At 35.6% G+C, this 20882-nt stretch overlaps 1 protein-coding gene across 1 annotated transcript in view; it reads right to left on the bottom strand.

Annotated features, from left to right (window-relative positions):
* ADAM9 (ADAM metallopeptidase domain 9) overlaps positions 1-20882 on the bottom strand; it is an 88714-nt gene that overhangs the window by 46189 nt on the left and 21643 nt on the right. The window contains exons 4-11 of the mRNA XM_065947102.1: positions 19512-19590; positions 14176-14252; positions 12992-13187; positions 11414-11479; positions 10384-10455; positions 7333-7502; positions 4448-4529; positions 3809-3942 (exon numbers count right to left, since the gene is read on the bottom strand). Coding sequence (XP_065803174.1) covers positions 3809-3942; positions 4448-4529; positions 7333-7502; positions 10384-10455; positions 11414-11479; positions 12992-13187; positions 14176-14252; positions 19512-19590 — 876 coding nt within the window. The remainder of the gene's footprint in view (positions 1-3808; positions 3943-4447; positions 4530-7332; positions 7503-10383; positions 10456-11413; positions 11480-12991; positions 13188-14175; positions 14253-19511; positions 19591-20882) is intronic.

The raw sequence follows: 20882 nt of genomic DNA, 5'->3' as shown, positions 1-20882 counted from the left end.
TTAGAAGCATATATCTAAAACATAAGAATAAAGAAAAGTTCAAAGTAAAGAATAGAAAATATATGCTATTAACTCAACCAAAAAAGAAAATCTGTGGAAGGTAAATTAGTATCAGGCAAAATTGACAGTCCTATCCAATGCAATAAAAAAGGAAATGAAAGACATACATACTAGGAAAGAAACAAAACTGCCTTTGTTTGTGGATCTTTCTGTGGTTGGATCGTCACAGCTCATGCCCAGACCCATGCCAAGTGTCCACATCAGCCCTTCTTGCCCAAATACTACTCCCCTCTGGGGAGAGGGTACTGGTGCTGAGAGGGGGATAGCACACGTATAAAGGGAAGAGAGCAGGCTAAGACCCAACCCTCAGCGCTTGTACTCTGGCAACTTGGGACCAAACCCCACCTCCAATAAGGCAATACTGGCCACTGAGCAGAGAGGAAGTGCCATCAAATACCCAGCTCTAGCTCCAGAACCCCCATCTCCAGTCCTATCCCCTACTAAGGTGACAGCTGTCAGCATACCCTGAGGAAAGACATGATTTGTATTCATGACAAATCCAGCTCTCCCACAAAAATACAAATGACCCAATTTTTTTAAATGGGCCACACATCACATTAACAAATTGAAGAATAAAAACCATATGATCATCTCCATAGATGCAGGAAAAGCTTTTGATGAAATTCAACATGCATTTTTGACAAAAACTCTTCAGAAAGTGGGCAAAGAGGGAATATACTTCAACATAATAAAGGCCATATTATGATAAATCCACAGCTAACATCCCAATAGTGAAAAGTTGAAAGCATTTTCTGTAAGCTCAGGAACAAAACAAGGATGCCCACTATCACCACTTTCATTCAACATAGTTTTGGAAACCCTCGCCATAGCAATCAGAGAAGAAAAAGAAGTAAAAGGAATTCAAATTGAAAGAGAAATAAAACTGTCACTCTTTGCAGATGACATGATTCTATAAACAGAAAATCCTAAAGACACTACCAGAAAATTACAACAGCTCACCAATGAATTTGGTAAAGTTACTAGATACAAAATTAACACACAGAAACATGTTGCATTTCTATACACTAACAACAAAATACCAGAAAGTGAAATTAAATGAACAATCTCATTTAACATCTCATCAAAAAGAATAAAATATCTAGGAATAAGTCTACCTAAAAAGGCAAAAGACCTGTACCCTGAAAATAAGACACTGATGAAAGAAATTGAAGATGACACAAACAAATGGAAAGATATACCACATTCTTGGATTGGAAGAATCAGTATTGCTAAAACGACCATACTCCCCAAAGCAAACTGCAGATTCAATGCAATTCCTATCAAATGATCAATGGCATTTTTCATAGAACTTGAACAAAAAAAAATTTTAATTTGTATGAAAACACAAAGACCCCAAATAGCCAAAACAATCTTGAGAAAGAAGGACAGAGCTGGAGGAATTCACGTACCCTGGCTTCAGACTATGCTACAAGGCTACAGTCATCAAAACAGTATTGTACTGACAAAAAAACAGACATATAAATCAGTGGAAGAGGATAGAAAGTCACAAAAATGAGCCCACACAGTTATGGTCAATTAATGTATGATAAAGGAGGCAAGAATATACAATGGATAAAAGACAGTCTTTTCAATAAATGGTGCTGGGAAAACTGGAAAGCTACATGTAAAAGAATGAAATCAGAACATTCTCTATTTTAAAATTTATTTATTTTTAATTGAAGGATAATTGTTTTACAGAATTTTGCTCTGTTCTGTCAAACCTCAACATGAATCAGCCATAGGCATACATATGTCCCCTCCCTCTTGAGCCTCCCTCCCATCTCCCTCCCAATCCCAACCCTCTAGGTTGATACAGTTCCCCTGTTTGAGTTTCCTGAGACATACAGCAGATTCCTGCTGGCTATCTATTGTAGAACATTCTCTAACACCAAAAATAAAGTCAAAATGAATTAAAACCCTAAATGTAAAACCAGATACTATTAAACCAGACACTTAGTGGAAAACAGAACAGAAATCTTGTTGACATAAATTGCAGCAGTATTTTTTGTATTCTCTCCTAGGGTTATGGAAATAAAAACAAAAAATAAACAAGTAGGACTTAATAAACTTTAAAGTCTCTGCACAGCAAAGGAAACCATAAACAAAACAAAAAGACAACCTACAGACTGGAAGAAAATATTTGCAAATGATGCAACCAACAAGGGATTACTTTCCAAAACATACAAAGAGCCCATACAGCCTAATCAAAAAATGAGCAGAGGACTTAAATAGATATTTCTCCGAAGAAGACACACAGATCACCATCAGGCACATGAAAAGATGCTATATTGCTAAATATTAGAGATACAAATCAAAATTACAATGAGTCATACCAGCCAGAATGGCAATCATTAAAAAGTCTATAAATAATAAACATCAGAGAGGGTGTGAACAAAAAGAAACTCTCTTATACTGGTGGTGGGAATGTAAATTGGTGCAACCATTATGAAAAACAACGTGAGGATTCCTTAAAAAACTAAAAATAGAGCTCCCATATGATCCTGCAATCAATCCCACTCCTGGATGTATATCTGGAGAAAACTCTTAATTCAAAAAGATACATGCATTCCAATGTTCATAGCAACACTATTTAAAACAGCCAAGACATGGAAGCAATCTAAATACTCACCGACAAATAAATGAATAAAGATGTGCCATGTGTGTGTATGTATTTATGTGGTATGTATATATGTATATAATAGAATACCATGAGCCCATAAGAAAAAATGAAATAATGCCATTTGCTGCAACATGGATGGACCTAGAGATTATCATATTCAGTGATGTAAGTTAGAGAAAGACAAATATCATATATCACATCTATGTGAAATCTAAAACAATGATACAAATGAACTTATTTATAAAACAGAAACAGATTCACAGACAGAAAGCAAATTTATGGTTACCAAAGGGGAAAGGCAGGGGGGAGGAATAAATTAGGAATTTGGAATTAACATATACACACTATTATATGTAACACAGGTAAACAACAAAGACCTAGTGTATAGCATAGGTATAATCAGTGCCTTGCAATAATTCATAATGGAAAAGAATCAGAAAAAGAATATGTGCGTGTGTGTGTGTGTGTGTGTGTGTGTGTGTGTGTGTGTGCACAGAGCTTCCTTTGTGGTTCAGTGGTAAAGAATTCACCTGCCAATGCAGGTAAACACAGGAAATGTGGGTTAGATCCCTAAATCAGGAAGATCCCTGAGAAGGAAATGGTAACTCACTCCAGTATTCTTGCCTGGAAAATCTCATGGACAAGTGGACTAAGCCCCAGGAGGTCGAAGAGTTGGCCACTACTGAGGGACTGAGCACACACACACATATATGCCTAGTGGGCTAAGTCCTAGAAGCCTAGTGGGCTAAGTCCAGGGGGAGGAGCCTAGTAGGCTAAGTCCAGGGGGTCGCAGAGTTGGCCACTACTGAGATACATATATGCATGTATCTACAAGTGAATCACTCTACTGTTCTCTTGAAATTAACACAACATTATATTAACTATATTTCAAATTAAATTAACTTAAATGAGATGAATTAATCAATAATTACAGTAGGGTTCTTAAACCATTCAGATGAAAGAAAATTTATACTGATGCTTTATAGAACATGGCAAATCATTTCCTCCCAGATTTTTGAGTACTGATGACAGCTACATTCATTGTTTATTTTTAGCATTAAACAAATGTTCAATAAATAGTTTTAAAAAAGAAAAATGAAGAAGAATAAAAAGAATTCAGTTACTCACGATGCTCCTGAATTCATAATGCAGCTCTTTACAGCACAGTGACAATCTCTCCCATCATCATGACTCATTCCAAGGTTATGACCCAACTCATGAGCAACAATGGATGCAAATTTCTCCACTGGGATCTGCCCAAACTGTCCAAACACAGGAAGGTATTAATTAGGTTTCTGAAAAAAAAGGATTTTTTTTGTTTGTTTCTAAAATTACTTTTTCACAAAAGGAGATTCACTACTACAATGTTGACAGCTGACATGATAAAGCAAGCAACCAACATCAGACTGTAAACACTGCAGTCCAGTAAGAAACTGGTGTGACTTAACATACTGATGATGGAGGTAGACCATTTAAGCAACAGATCAGGAGCACCAATAGATTATTCATGGTGGTTGATGGGAAAACAAGCTCATGGTTCTAATTTAATTTCCTCAAATGGAGTCTCTGTTTCTTAATTCATAAAAAGTGAGGCATTAATGATCATATAATAAGTATTAGAAAACTTAATCCAGTCTCTAGGGAACGAACACATCTGCTATGGCCCTTGAAACACTCAAAATATTGTTGTAAGGACTAGGAGAGGAAAGAATGATTGCTGGACATTTCATAATGCAGACATGCAAAGATGTCAAAAAGAAAACATACCACATTAATCCCACCAGCGTGGCTCCTTGAACAGACTGTCCCCACAAACGCCATTCCTGCAGTCCCACCAAACCCTCTTTTCCTAAATGAAGAGAACAGGGGAAAGTTATAAAATGTACTTGAGGAGAAAAAGGTACACTTTGCTCCTATTTCTTTGGGTAACCTTAAAGTAATTGGTAAACCTATAAAAACTGGGAGAAAAATGACAAAGATAAATAGCACTTTAAAAATCAGAGTTCAATTAAAGCCTCATCTCTTTTTCATCTTCAGAGAGTGAAAGTTGACATTATAAGTTCATTTTTCAGACAAATGAAGATATACATTAGATATATCAAACCAACTTGTTTTCTACCTTTTAGATGAAAAACCTTCCTAAAATGCATTATATTTATTTATTCAAAAATTCTAGTGAAAAGAGACAGATAACAAACTCAATGGCATATTCACACAAGAGGCTGCGAGCAGGGAGCACAGAGAACAGAAGAGTAAGAATGGTCTCCAGGTTGCTCCTTGAACATCGGGACACACCTGTATCTCAGGACCTAGTCTCTGTGCCTTCCCCAATATACACCCATCACTCCCTCACCTCCTTGAGGTCTTTGCACAAAGGTCATCTCTTCACAGAGGCCTTCCTCACCATGTTACTTAAAATTTCAACCTCACTCCTCCAATATTTATTTCTACCTCTACCCTCTCAGCTTTATTTTTCCTCTTTACAATTTATCATTTTTTAGCATACTATAAGCTGTTAGGGCAAAACCCAAATGAAATTTTTGGCTGACCCAATATATATACTTATTTATCTTACAAGATAAATCTCCTTCAACACAGTATGAATTCCATGAGAGCAAGAATTGTCTCTTTTGTTCACTGCCATAACCAAGGGCCTAGGATATACACATAACCAACATCTTTTAAATGAATGAATAACCATTCTCTGGGACACCTGACCAGCCAGGACAAGAGGCTGATACTGACAGAAGGGGACTGCCATGGAAACATTTTAGCCAGATCAGCCCATAGTGAGTCACATTTATGTCCTCAATACTTCAAAAAAGGCTTTTTAGCATCCCATTCTCAACTACAACCAATCAGGGATTATCAGATACCTGAGAAACACCTCTAACATGGCAGTCGAAGAGCAAACAGAGAGAGACAGCTTGGCAGGCGTGGCTGGGCAAAGCACAGGCAGTGCTTGTCGTCCGCTCCTTTTGTTCTTTTGTGAACAAGAAGGCAAACTCACTGTCGGGGTATGAGGACACTTCTGGGTACAATTTTACTAAAATTTAATTAAAATGCCAGGATCAAGCTTTTGTGGTTATGGGGTCATAAAAATCCATGTAGGCATTCTCAGTGCCTTACTCTAAATTAACTCACATGACAAAAAAATAAAATAAAATCAAGGGAAATTTCACCTCAGAAAAAATTATTTTAGGTACCATTCAACATTGAAGGAGGGAAAAATTATTACATAAAATATTTTTTTGGCAAAAAGTCAGCCTATCAACCAGAAAATTTCTAAGAAGAATAAATTTTTTTTTTATATTTTAAGTGAGGGTTTTGCTATAAGCTTTTGGAAAATATCTGTATTAACTAATCACATAAGCTTAAGTTTTATTATAGTACTATGAAAATGTTATGTAGAAAAAAGAAAAATGTTTAAAATATATCAGAAGGATGGCAAAGAGACTTTAAAAACACTATTATATCCATGAAACAAGAATTTAACCATATAAAAATTTTAAGGGAAACAAAAACAGCTATTAAACATTAAAAATAAGATAGCTGAAATGAGAAACACAATAAAAACCTTAGAAGGTAAATTTAAGGAAATATCCCAGAAAATATAACAAAAAGACAATGAGAAGAAAGAAAACAAAAGATAAAAAAATTAGAGGACAACCACAAGAAACTCAACAGCTGAGTAAAAGGAATCCCTGAAGGAATGAAGAGTAAAAACAAAAAGGATGAAATCACTTACAAAATAATTTGAGAAAAATTCCTAGAACTACAGTTTCAAGACTGAAATTACCCACTAAGAACACAGCACACTGAGTGATAGAAGACCTACACCAAAGCATATCATCAAGAAAATTTAGAGGTCTGGGAACCTCTAGAGAAGATCCTACAAGTTCCCAAAGAAGGAAGAAAAAAAAAAAGGCATATACTAAAAAACAGGAAACAGAATGCATTAAAGTTTCTCAGTGAAGTTGTACTGAGAAAGAACTTACGTAGAAAAAAATTCACCCATTCTAAAGTAATTTTTAAAAAAAGAATGAATTAAGGCTTCTCAACAGTAATTCTGGAAGTGAAAAGACCAATGGCCATGCCTTCAAATTTCTGAAGGAAAAAGATTTCATGCCAAAGATGTCAGACCTAACAAAATAACTTAAAATGTACAAAACAAATGAAAAAGCACAGTCCTGAAAGATTGAGTTACTTAAGCAGTAGGATAATCAGAGGTCAAATTGAGATAAATTTTTTTAATTAAAGTGTAGTTGATTTATAATATTTTGTTTCTGGTGTACCAGAGATCATTTTTAAATTCTGTTTTAAGATTGTAAAGCACATTTTCTGACATGAAAGAAGTCAGAACTTTTTTCTTTCAATGTATCCTTTCACAAGAAGAAACTAGAAAACATGCCATAATAAAATAAGGAAGCACACCCAGGAAAGAAGAAGAGGATGTGGGATAAAGGTCACAAGAGACTCAACAGAGACAGGTTTTATTAGCACACTGCACTCATTCTACAAAGCAAACTTTTTCCTCATTTAAATGAATGCTCAAAAACCTTAAGAGAATATGACTGCAAAAAAAGAAAAAAAGCGAAAATTATTATTCTGACCATATATCATAAAGAGTACCTTTAAGAAAAATCACTTACAGAATTAGCTGTGCACTGTCATGTCTCCGACGTGTTACAAGAAACTTTTCCCGCCACTGTACGAAGTTTGACAACACGTCGCCAGCACCTCCAGCCATACTGATCAGATTTTCATTTGTCCAAATCTCAAGCCCAACTAGTACAATTCGAATATTTAACATAATGTACATCTGGGAAGAAAACAAATAAAAATATACAAAGTTTATTAAGGATATGAGAACAATTCCTGGGTATATATCTGAGAAAAACAAAAACACTAATTTGAAAAGATATGTTTAACCCAATGTTCACAGCAGCATTATTTACAATAGCCAAGATTTGGAAGCAACTTAAGTGTCTGTCAACAGGTGACTGTGTTCACACACATACACACACACACCAATGGACTATTACTCAACCATAAATAATGAAATTTTCTCATTTACAACAGCATGGATGGACTTGGAGTGTATTAAGCTTAGTGCAATAAGTCAGACAGAGAAAGACAAATACAGTATGGTATCACTTATAGGAGGGCTTCCCTGGTGGCTCAGTGATAAAGAATCTCCCTGCCACTGTAGGAGATGTGGGCCGGGAAGATCCCCTGAAGAAGGATATGGCAACCCACTCCAGTATTCTTGCCTGGGAAATCCCATGGACAAGGAAGCCTAGCAGGCTACAGTCCATGGGGTCGCAAAGAGGCAGATACGACTTAGTGACTAAATAACAACATCACATCTTGGTGGAATCTAAAAAAAAGACAACAAACTAATAAATGTAACAAAAGAGAAACAGATTCATAGATATAGAGAACAAACTAGTGCTGACCAGTGGGGAGAAGGAAGGGAGGGTGTACAGGATTGAGCAATACAAACTATCAGTTACAAGGATCTACTGTACAACACAGGGAATAATAGCCAATATTTTATTGAGTTGGCCAAAAAGTTCTGTCAGGCGTTTCATAAACAGGTATGAAAAAACCCAAATGAACCTTTGGCCCACTCAATATAATAACTATAAATGGAGTTTAACCTTTAAAAGCTGTGAATCACTATATTGTACCCCTGTAATATATATAATATTGTACATCAACTACACGTCAATAAAAGTAATATGATAAAGTAAAGAATATGAGAATATCTTTGAACTTACAATTAAGTAACACAACCACTTAAAAACAGTATTCCTCTTTATCGAAAATGTTTCCTTCAATATAATGGAACTCTAACTTTTCAAGGGTCTGAGTTTCCTCATTCATAAAACAAAAGTAGCAAAGGTTTGAAATCCCTTTTATCTTCCATTCCAAAATCTGACAAACTCTGGATATTTAAAGCTTTTCGTATTTTGGTTCCAAACCTTTCCCTAAACTAATGCAAGCCTATTTACTGTTCACCTTTAGTTCACTTAATATAAATATTCATACATTTCACTATAGAAGTATCAATGAGTTAGATTACAAGGTACTACCCCAGGATCCTTTTGGAGGTGTAAAGTAATATCAATACATGGTGAACTACACGTTATACATATAATGTATAGTGAACAATATTACCTTTCTAAACTCTTATCTAAAATTCTAATGACATGCACCCCAAAGGTTTCAGATAAAGGTTTATAGAACTCATCTCTATTTCACAGGGATACTGTGAGGAATAAATGAGTTAATAAATATGTCACTTGACTCAGTATTTAGTATATTATTTAGTACATTTAGTACAATAGGACATTATCACTATCATCATCATCATTATTATGTTTGGTATTCATATTACAGATTAAATTACTTCACATACAAGTGATGCTGTATGACATTTGTCTTTCTGCGTCTGACTTCATTCAGTATGATACATGCTCTTATATGTGGACTCTTAAAAAAAAGAGGGTACAAATTAACTTATTTACAAAACAGAAGTAGAGTAAGGTGGGGGAAATCAAACTTATGGTTACCAAGGGATAAGAGGGGGAGGGATAAATTAGGAAACTGGGACTGACATATACACTGTATATATAACTAACATGGACCTATTGTATAGTATACTCTGTAAAGGCCTATATAGGAAAAGAATCTGAAAACAAAAAGAGTGGATATATGTATATGTATAACTGATTTACTTTGTTGTATACCTGAAACTAACACATTATAAATCAACTATATTCCAATTAAAAACTTTAAAAAGGAACATGTATCTAATTCTTCAGTATCTCCCACTAGATGAATAAACTCTAAAATCTCAAATCAAATCCCTCCCTCTCTCTCTCTCACACACACAGAGTCATATATGGTTTCAGAGCAGGAGACAGCCTTATTTAAAATAAGTCTCTCAGCAAAAATTCAAAGATCTCTTCATAAGTGTCAGAGAACCTCAGTCTATCTACTGTGAAGTAAAAGTCATATTTTATGGCAAGACAAGAAAAATTTACACAGAAACATTTTTCTCTCCCCTTTGGCCTCTTCTCTCACCCCACTGTGCATTTGTATATCTGCATAAGGCATCAACCAAATCTCCCCATCGGCAGAAATACCTGCTCAACCATAAACAGCAGCATTCTCCTAACATCAAAAAGGCAACTCCTTAAAGATAACATTCCTTCTTGATCTTGCTAGGGCCATGATGACACTTAGTTCTGGATTGTGTAAACTGTCAATAATACCTCACTGAATGCACATTCCTCTGTCTCAAAAAAACTTAAATAACTGTGCCTTGACTTCTAAGGGGAAAAACAGTTCTCAAAGCTTTCTGAGATGTTCTTACTGGATTATAATCCTCAAATTTGGCTCCAATAAACTTCTCATTTCTTTCTTAGAACAATTGATGAATTTCTCCTCAACACTAAAGATAAAGTAGACGCTAATTTGAAATCTCTCGTTTGATAAATCTCACTCTCTCTAAAATTATACTTTCCTTTTAAACATAGAAAAGTTACAAAACAAATTCGAGAGCAAACCCAAAAAGACCGAGTTAATTATCCTCTAGAATAATCAGAGCCCCAAATCAGACAGTTTTAAAATTCTATTCAGAGGCTGTGAGAGGAAAGGACAGAATAATCCTAGCTGACAGAAAATAAACTTACGCTATCCAAGTAGTTTGCTAAACTTATCATCTCTTCTCGCACTGCAGTCTGGTTTCTTCCCATCTTATCATACTGAAAGGCAAAGAAGAAAACTGATGATCCCCAAAGCAATATAAGAAAAAAATATCTATAATCTCAAGATAAGAATCCAAATACTTTATTTAAACCATTTTCTACCTATGTGGAGAAAGTAATGAGAAAAAATATTTCAAGTCTCCTTTTTTTAATCACTTGTTCATCATATTCTACTGGAACCTTTAATACATTATCTGGGACAGAGTTCCTGCTTATTCACATTGCCTTATGCTTCTTTCTACACTTGAGGATAATGAACCTATAATGAACAAATAAGAATACATTTCTATCTCCTAAAAGTATGGCTTATTATTTTCCAGTCTATATACAATAAGGGTTTTTTAAAAAAAAAAACATATAGATTCTCAAAACTGCCTCTGCGGATGATAAAAAAACGACTTCTCCGTTGTGTTAAGTTTCTGCCAACAACTTGGTTCACAGCAACAGCAAAGCTGGCAGAAGTCAGATAAAACATTTCAAATAATCTATAGGTTAAAATATATAGCAGTTATATCTAAAATTAATAATCCTGCAAATGCTTAAATAAATACGTAACTTTCCTTAGTTGAGTAAAGCACAATCTTAAGTATAAATAAGGAAAATGTCCTATGTTATCCTGTACAATGAAATAAATAGTAAATGCTAAGCTGACCCATTCTCCTCTGCTCCCTTTTAAACTTATCATCTAAACTCTGCTCCCTCCTAAGAAGGGAGAAGTTTAATTTTGCCAATCACCCAAAAGAAACAGTGGAAAAACATCACCAGTAAAAATAAAGGTAGAGATAATGTCAGTGCTACATTCAGTTCTGGACGTATTATGAATATCATGTATGAGTATTACAGGGAAAAGTCATTTAACAAAAATCAATACAGATATATTTCATATTTCCTTCAAGGGATCCTCACTTCTCACCTTCTTTTCGTGAAAAAGGAGAAAAACTGTCACCAATCATACCTTTTCCTTCTCTACAACGATGAACAACTCTACATAGCGGGTCTGTGGCAAGATATCTCTTTTTCTCTGTCAAAAAACACAAACACCATAAAGGAAAGCAAAAAGTTAGAAGACTACATTCTTCAGACCACAAATAAGACGACTACATATAAGACTCCTATTTTTAACACACAGTGATCTTATCCTAACCTCCAGTCACTTGTTTCATGTCTGATAAGAATTTCATAAAATGATTTTTAACACATCCTACATCAATAAGGCCAAAAGACATGTGTTTTTAAAAGTGATATATGCCATTTGTAGTGCTCTGAGAAAAATTTTAGTTAAAGATAACAAGAGTTATTCAAGTTTCCAAAGATGAATTATTGATTCTCTAATATCAAAACTATACACACATACACATATATTTTAATTGGATACCCTACTATTCTGTCGAGAGTGGAAAAAAGAACATCTGCTAATAACCCAAGGAGAAGGAAGGACAAGGTCTGCACTTTATTTTCTTGTTCTTGTCCTTTATTATTTTCCTTCCAGTTTTATTGAGTTACAGTTTGCACTGACATACAAGGTTGCTACTTTTAAAAACTGACTAGTTTTGTGATTTTCAAAAGCTTATGTAAACTGTGCATATATGCTCAGCCACTCAATTGTGTCCAACTCTTTGCAACCCCACGGACTGTAGCCCGTCAGGCTCCTCTGTCCATGTGATTCCCCAGGCAATAATACTGGAGTGGGCTGACACGCCCTCCTCCATAGGATGTTCCTGACGCAGGGATCAAACCCACGTTCTCCTACATCTCCTGCATTGGCAGGCAAATTCTTTACCACTGTGCCACCTGGGAAGCCCCCATGTAAAGCATAGAATGAGCTAAAATTTAAGTGCTTTCCAATGATTAAACTTAAAAAGAACCATCCAAGAATCAAAAGAATGAGTGGCAGAAGAGATGAAGAAAACAATGCCATAAATTAGTATGAGTTAATTAAAATATTCTAGAAGAGGCACAAGCCTCTTGTAGAGGCACAGCGACATCATCTCATTATAGAGAAAGCTGCCTTTGCCTGCAACGGAGGTTCCTCTGGTCCCAGAAACAGCTCAGGTTAAGAGACCCCTGTCAAGAGGAAGCCAAGGAATCCTAAAGAAGTCTCAAAACATGGATACCACGAATGCCCCAGGAAAACATCTGAGATCATTAAAGTCCTAAAACTCAATCTCTCTCTTTCCCTTTCTGTCTCTCCCTCTCTCTCACTTTAGAGCTCCAGTCTGTGTAAAGGGTATTACATAAAAAAGTCCACTGCTCTCTCAAAGTCACAGTAATGGATTATTAGAGAGCAATGACAAAAAGAAATATAGTTACTGCTTAAGACTTAAGCCCTCCTTTCCAAAATACATAAGTCTGACTGTATTCAACTTGGTGGCAGAAACTACATATTACTCATTTTTTTATCCCCTGGTACCCATCACAATGTCTGGCACAAAGCTGGCAAAAACACAGTAATAACAGGTATTGGTTTAATGCACAAATACATGATTGCTTTTAAACCTGAGTCAGAGCCATGAGAAATACATCAGTTCCTTACTCTAAGTAGCTGAGTGATGCTAGGAGGCTCCTCTTCTTCATCCTTTGTGATTTCTTCTTCCATAACTTTGTTGGAAACCCCACATTTCAGAGGCTCTTGGTGGACATCATCCATTCGATAAAAGATGTGCTCAAAATGAGAGCTGTTCTGCAGGGGTTCAATCCCATAACTCACATTCTCTATATGCAGCAAGCCTCTAAGTGTTGTATTACACATACACAATTTTTTAGGATGTGGAAAAAAAAAAAACACAAGAAAAGGAATTAAGAAACATGAACTCAAGTCCTAGTTCTTAACATATGTAAGAAGGGATAACATGGTCCTGAGAAAAATAGAGAGGTTTTCGAGTCGGGCAGCCCTAAATTAAAAGCTCAAGACAGCTACTAACTGGCCTGAAAGTTACTTAACCCCTCTGTGAGATCGCTGTATAAAGAAAGGCAATTCAGAAGAGTGGCTTAAAGTATGAAGCCTGGAGGCCAGAGGACCAAAGTTTGAATCCTAAACGTTTCCTACTAGCCTTAGTAGACATTCTCCCTAGAGTTGTCCTGAAAACTACTTAATGAGTACAAAAAATACTAAGGACACTACCTGAAACACAGTAATTGTTCTACAAGTGTCATAGTTTAGATGGAGATAGTACTCATCACCATCTCATATAGTTTGCTTGAGAATTTAAAGTAATAGTTATTAGTTCAATCAATCATGTAACCAATCAACCAGTCCAGTGTGATACTGCCAGGCCCTTCATAAATTTAATATTATTATCACTTCACTTGACACATGGTAAGATTTCTCTGAACCTCAGCTTGCTCACCTAAATATGAAAGCAATCAGCCCCTTCTCACAGTCATTATGAAACTTAGATAAAAGAACAGAAGTAAAAGTTATATAAACCTAAAAGGTGACAGAAATTTAAAGTATGCTTTGTTTTTAAATAGCAAAGTTTATTTAGTGGTCTCAAAAAAATGAAATTTTTTATGTAGGTACTAAAATTCATCACCTGTAATACTGTCCTAAATAAACATGCCAAGAATGACATCTGAAACACAGTTAGAAAGACCTTCAGCAACATCAAAGTAAAATCTAAATTTGAGTACCCTAAAATGACTTGATCTGGAGACAGAGATAGGTAAAGGGAAAAGAATTAAGGGAATGAAAAAATGCTGATAATGAAAGTTCCTTACCTGAGTCCGAAACAGTCACTGAGTGCAATGGATGAATCATAAGTGCCCTCCACATATCCCCGATAATGACAATGATTCTAAATGATTAAAAAAAAAGTGTCATCTTCAAAACACTATTACCTTGCTGAAAATAATCAGAGAGAGTGCAGAACTAGAAATTATTTAAGGCCAATCAACTAAACTTTTTATTCTATTATTGGTTTAGTCGCTAAGTCATCTCTGACTCTTGACACCCCATGCACTGTAGCCTGCCAGGCTCCTCTGTCTGTGGGATCCTCCAGGCAAGAATACTGGAGTGAGTTGCCATTTCCTTCTCCAATTCTATTATTGGCATCCCATAATTATCACATGGCATTCTTTGGACTATCTTCGGACTGTCTACTATCACCCTATGGGTACAAAGATTTTGAATTTCTGCCAAATTTTTAAGGCAGAAGTCCAGAGGATACTAAGTACAAACAACTCTACCCCAATAACCTTTAAACCCAGAAGTGGAACAAGGCAGCATGATGTCATGTTTAACATTTTCAATCACAGATAAGAAGACACCACAGCGGCCAACTGAAATCCAATACAGAAAAGGGCCTTGTGACAGACTGGTGGTACCAAGGGGGAAAACACTCAGTACGCCGCAAAGACAGTGACTTTCACTTTCCTTTTCTGCCTAAGCATATTGATTATGTTACTGTGGTTAGTTATACATTTAACCATCTTGATAAATTAAAGACCCTTTATTTGTCATTTTGAGCAAGAAATTGACCAGTGGAAATATAAGCATGTCACTTATTAATATCAGATTTTTTCAGTACACAAGAAGAAGATTTTTCTCCTCTTTAAAACAATTGTAAAGCACTAAAAAAAAAAAAAACAACCAGCTAAGGGGAGTAGGAGAAGGAGGAGGAGGATTAACCTTGCCAGATATTATGACGTATCACCAGCCCTTACTAATTAAAACAGTAGGATCCTGGTGGTGCATTAACTGAGAGGTCAACCAGTGGAGCAGAACACAATCTCAAAACAGACCAAAATACATGTGGAACTTTATATGATAAAAGTGGTTATCTCAAACCACTGAGGAAAAGATGTACTTTTAATAAGTGGTGCTCAGCCCACGGATTAGACATTTGAGAAGGAATAAAAATAGATCCATACCTCACATTATACATAAGAATACACTCCAGGAGTGGGATGGGGAGGGAGGTTCAGGATGAGGAGATACATGTGCACCCATATGAAAGCAAAAAATTTTTTTAAAAAAAGAGAAGAAAAAGCTCCAAATGGTCAAATCGAAACACTAAAAAATATGAACCCATGCAAGAACTAAAAGAAAGCATAGCTGAATTCCTCTTTAACGTGGTGTAGAAAGACTTTCTATCACTCAAAATCTTGATGTAACAGAAGGAAAGACCGACTATTGTTACTGCATTAAGAAAATAAAAAAGATTTTAAAACTTCTACATTAAAAGAAACACCAAGAAAAAGTAAAAAGACAACTCACAGACTGGAGGGAAATATTTGTAACTTTTATCATAGCTAAAACTATACTATAGTATAATACAAAGAACTTTGAAACATTAAAGGAGAAAGATTAAATCCAACAGAAGATGGTACGAAAGAGTTGAACAGACAATTCACAAAAGGTATAAGAATGCCCTTATATAAATGAAAAGACTTCAATTTCACTCATGATAAAGAAAGAACCCATGCATCAATGCTGATATAAACAAATAAGAAGGAAAAACTCTTCTTGACAGTAGAAACCATTAATGCATACAGAGGCACTGATGAAGTTAGGAAATCACCATTTTAACAACCACCATAACAACTGAGGCAAATATTAAATACTGAAGCCAGTGAGTAAAAATTTGACAAGTAATAAGATAGTTACAAAGCTTCAAAATATCTAGCCAAAAGATCAACTAAAAAGCAAAAACAGAAACTTCACAGAGAAGAAACTGAGCAGACAACTCCTTAATCATCAAGGTTAACACTGTCAGTGGGAAACTACGTACAGGACATGCTCATGATACATACAGGGAACCCTTCAGGGTGGATCCCTGCCAAAGGTGCACAACCTGAATCTGATTGTGAGTAAACACCACACAAACTCAACTGCAGGACATTCTACAAGACGTCGGCCTATACTTCTCAAAAACGCCAATGTCATGAAATACAGAGGAAGACCAAGGATTTCCAGACTAAAAGAGATGGGAGACTGCTTGGTCCAACACATGAACTTGAATTTTCTTTCACTATAAAGGACATCATTAGGATAATGGACTAAAACAAATATCAATAAGGTCTGTAATTGAATAACAGTATTGCTTCAATGTTAACTTCCTAATTCTGAGAACTATACTACAGTGATTTCTTTTGAAGTTCTTGTTTCTAGGATATTTACACTGAAGTATTTAAAGGGTAAAGGGACACCAGGTGTACAACATACTCTTCAGGGGGAAAAAAATAGAGAGGAAAGGATAAAGTACATGTGATAAATATTAACACTCGGAGAATCTAGGTTAAGGGTATACATGACTGTTTTCTATTATTCCTGCAACTAATGTGAGAATTTCTGAAAAATTATGCACTAAACAACACAGGCTAAATTTCAACATTTTACAGCTTTTTCCAGTTCAGTTCAGTTCAGTCGCTCAGTCATGTCCAACTCTTTGCGACCCCATGAATCGCAGCATGCCAGGCCTCCCTGTACATCACCAACTCCCGGAGTTTACTCAAACTCATGTCCATCAAATCGGTGATGCCATCCAGCCATCTCATCCTCTGTCGTCCCCTTCTCCTCCTGCCCCCAATCCTTCCCAGCATCAGCTTTTTCCAGTGTGGGGTTATTTACAACCACTGTTTTTCTTTGTAGCACTTTGAAGTCAAAGTCTAGCTTTGAGTTTGTCTTCTCACCAGAGGGAAAGAAATATCTCTTCTATTACAGATGGGGTAGCACTTATGAAACAGTAACACAGTAACACAGTAACTCACAAAATTAAACTTGTGAGTTAAATTTGTCAGTGAAGCTTCTCACTTCAATTACTATGGAAGGGCTCATCATTTGACATGACTGAAATTTAGCCCTTGATCACTTAATCTACCAGCTTGATGGTATTTCTTTAATAACTTGGTTTTATTAAATCTTTCCAAAACCTTCCATTTAGATTTTAAAAAAACAACAAATCTTATTTTGCAAGCTTGCAAAACACCTAACTGCATCCGATGAGTATAGTAAAGGTAAAATGACAAAAACAGTTTGGAAACACACAAAGTATAAGCGAAAATACTCAACTACTGGGAGCAGGAGTACTCATAACTATTTGAGAATAGCCTCCTGCCACAAGAGCCAGCGAGCTTGGGGCAGTCTTTTCAGAGGAAAGAAGGCGCATTCATTAATAGAGGGAGTTAGTTAAGGCACTTTCTAATGCATCTGCAAGCTACCCAAATGTCCAAGACTAACACTAATCTGGAGTTTTGACTTCACACAGCAACTCATATCAAGTGGTTATTAAAACTGTGTTTCTTTGTAAAAAATATGGCCTTGCAAAAGATGCCGATGATGAAAGTCACATGAGAGATTTACAAATTAATTTAAATAGAAGAATCACAAGGGAAAGCATTTACATTTTTCAGTCTGACTTAACTGCATTTTATGGGACATTAAATGTCTACGTCACCATGATATCTCACAATGTTGTCACACACAGAAAAATCCTAGTGCCAAAGTTTAATTGCTAGCTCAGATCCACATTCACACTTTTATCTATCTGAATTCAAAATTATTCCATTTTTATCTATCTGAAACTATGTATATTCAGTGGCCAATAAGTGAAAGGCTTCATCTGTCTTAGTTTATATTTTTCAAACACCCAAGAAAACATAATTAAATCGTAATACTTTATAAAAGTTGCATAAATTTCCATATAACTGAAATCTATTTTTAGCAGTTTTAAGCATATAAACTTTGAATAATAGTAACAAAAAATATTTACTGAGTTCATAGCTGTTGGACTGACTAGTAAATATTTTACCAGTATTAACTCATTTAAACTTCCAATAAGCCCATGAAGTTATAATTATTATTCCCATTTAAAGGTGAGGACACTAAGGCACAAACAGGTTAAAGAAACTTGACCAGCAAATAAATAATAGAGACAGGAATCAAGTCCAAGCAGTATGTGTCACCAAAATCCAGGCCAAGAAACCTCTCCAAGAGAAAAAGAATGCCTTTGTAAAAAATCACCGCTTTCATTGAGCAGCATAAATTATGTGGTCTTTGGTCTTATGCTATAGTAATCTTCAGAAGGATGACTGGGTGGATGGATGGATGAACGGATGATCTGCGGTCCGGTTAATGCTATTAATACATTTAAACTGCTCTACTATTTTGCTGTTCAACACCAGACAAACAGTAAAACATACAAAGCAACACACTTTTCAAAAATATAAAATAAAATAAAACAACAAACAGAACACTAAGATAAAAAAATCAGAAAATTGGCCAGAAAAGGATAGGTTGAGTCAGCATTGCCTTTTTTTTAAAAAGTCTCATAAATAATCTAAAATAAAGCTTTTGCCTCCTATTTATTTGAAGAGTGCTGCAAAAGTACAAAACTAACACAACTCCACCTAGCAATGTAACAAAACTCAGGGGAAAAACAATACATGCTTAACAGGGGTAAAGATTTCTCCTGAAAACTATAGCAAAAAATAATAATAATAATAATAACAGATAATACCTAACTGCCAAAAGGGACTTTAAGACATTCTTTCCAACTAAAATTAGAAATGCTTATGCTCTAATTAAATAATACATAAAGTTAAAGTCGACATCTGTCAATTATTTCACTTATTCCTCCAGTTTTATCTTCAGGAATACTCTGTTCTCTGATACAGAGAGGACCACACTTCTTTAGAAAAGAATTCTCAACAAAAAAGTAGAACATCTAATAGCAAACAAGTGTTTGTTCTTTACTAATGGTAAGTCAAATGGTTTAATAAGGAAGTTGAGATGTGCTTTATTCATCAAGGTTCAGCAAAATCAAAAATCAAAAAATAAATCAAACTTTTCCCCTTCATGATCAGTAGGGGTTATCATTAAGTAGAAGATTATTTTCCTGGTCTTTTAAAAAACACTTGACCATGAAGAACTAGAAGAGCTATAAGGTACAGTTTAATCTATGTCAATGTACCCACCACTCCCACCCCAGGACACCACCATATATTATCATATCAAAGGACACCCTTCGGTTACAATCCAGAGCAGCTGAAAAGAATGCACTTTAAAACTATAATTGTTTCAAACTCTGTATAGGGTCAAGAGGAAAATAAATTACCTGTATATTAGGGTAGTCAGAGATCAGAGCCCCTTCTTTGTTGTAGGTATAAACTACAAAATCTTTGGGTAAAAGGTCTCTGCAAGAAGAATAAAACACACCATATAAGATTATTTTATCTCTTTACAGCTAAGAACACAACTTTTATAAGACATTATTCCTAGAAGAGATGCAGGAATAAAAACATTCACCTGATAAATTGTTGTTTAAAGAAGGAGCTGCCATAAAACATAAAGCCCATGAATGGACTTGCATCTGAAATTGTGTACATTCCAATCAGAAAGAAATGTTTGAGTTGCGCATCTGTTCTCATGGTCATAAAACACTGATTGCAAAAAACACTTGTAATGTCCTTTAAGTTTTCTGATTCATCTCGTAGGAAAAGTATAAATTTGGTTATATGGTACATCATATTTCCAGAAGAAAATAAGTTATTTTACCCTTTTCTAATGTCCTGCATAAAGAAGCGGCACTCATTGCCTTTGATCTCTAAGTACAGGGGCAAAATTTCTGTCCATTATTTAAAGAAGCAATTATTACTGATTCTTGAATCTTCCTCCCATGCTAAGGGAGATCCGCAGTGTAAACCACACGTGCAAAGACAGGGTTAGCTTTATTACCAAAAAAAAAAACATCCAATGACACTTGAAGACAGTAAGGCTGACTTTATTATCAATGTTAAGAATAGGGACCACTGCAAAGAGATTTTACAGGAAGTGGGGAGAAAGAGCAGGCTCAACTGCAAATACAGCATGGGCAAGTGGGAATTTTCAGCCAAGGAGCACAGTTGGGGTCAGTGGATGGAAAACTCCTAAGAGGAAACATCAGGGGTGAGGAGCATTCTGGCTAAACCAACCTAACAAAGTCTTGCTGAAGACAAGCCAGGGTAACCAGACATCACTGGGCGGGGAAGTCGGGTGGAGGATAAAGAACTTGATCAGACATCCAGAGTGATCAGATATGGAGGGAGAGGGGAATTTTTTTCTAAAGCTAGATTTTACAACAAACCACACTGATAAGCCTTGGAGAAGGTTCTGGAACCTAACTGAAGTTTGGTCAAGCAAAAAATCTTTGTCAGTCTCCTCTCTTGTTTAAGGAAAGAAATTATATTCTTCTTTCCTCTGAATAATACAAGCCCATTTCCTCATTCAGTTGTCTTTTGTTCATTACAGACCAGCTGAATCATCTGTTGGAACTTGGTAGAAGGGGATATTTACTGGGTGGAGCTAGCAGTCAGGCAGTTAATGAGGGGAGTTTCTATGAAAATAAAAGAAAAACAAAGCTGAATAGTTAGAAACCAAGTTTCTGAGCTCAGTGGGCAGCCATCAAGATTTTTTTTACACTTGAGCTTAGGGCATCTTCAGATGGTAC

This window comes from Muntiacus reevesi, chromosome 10 (genome assembly GCF_963930625.1).
Source record: "Muntiacus reevesi chromosome 10, mMunRee1.1, whole genome shotgun sequence".
NCBI lineage: Eukaryota > Metazoa > Chordata > Mammalia > Artiodactyla > Cervidae > Muntiacus > Muntiacus reevesi.
Note: the sequence above shows the minus strand (reverse complement) of the source record. Positions and strands in the feature narration are given on the sequence as shown.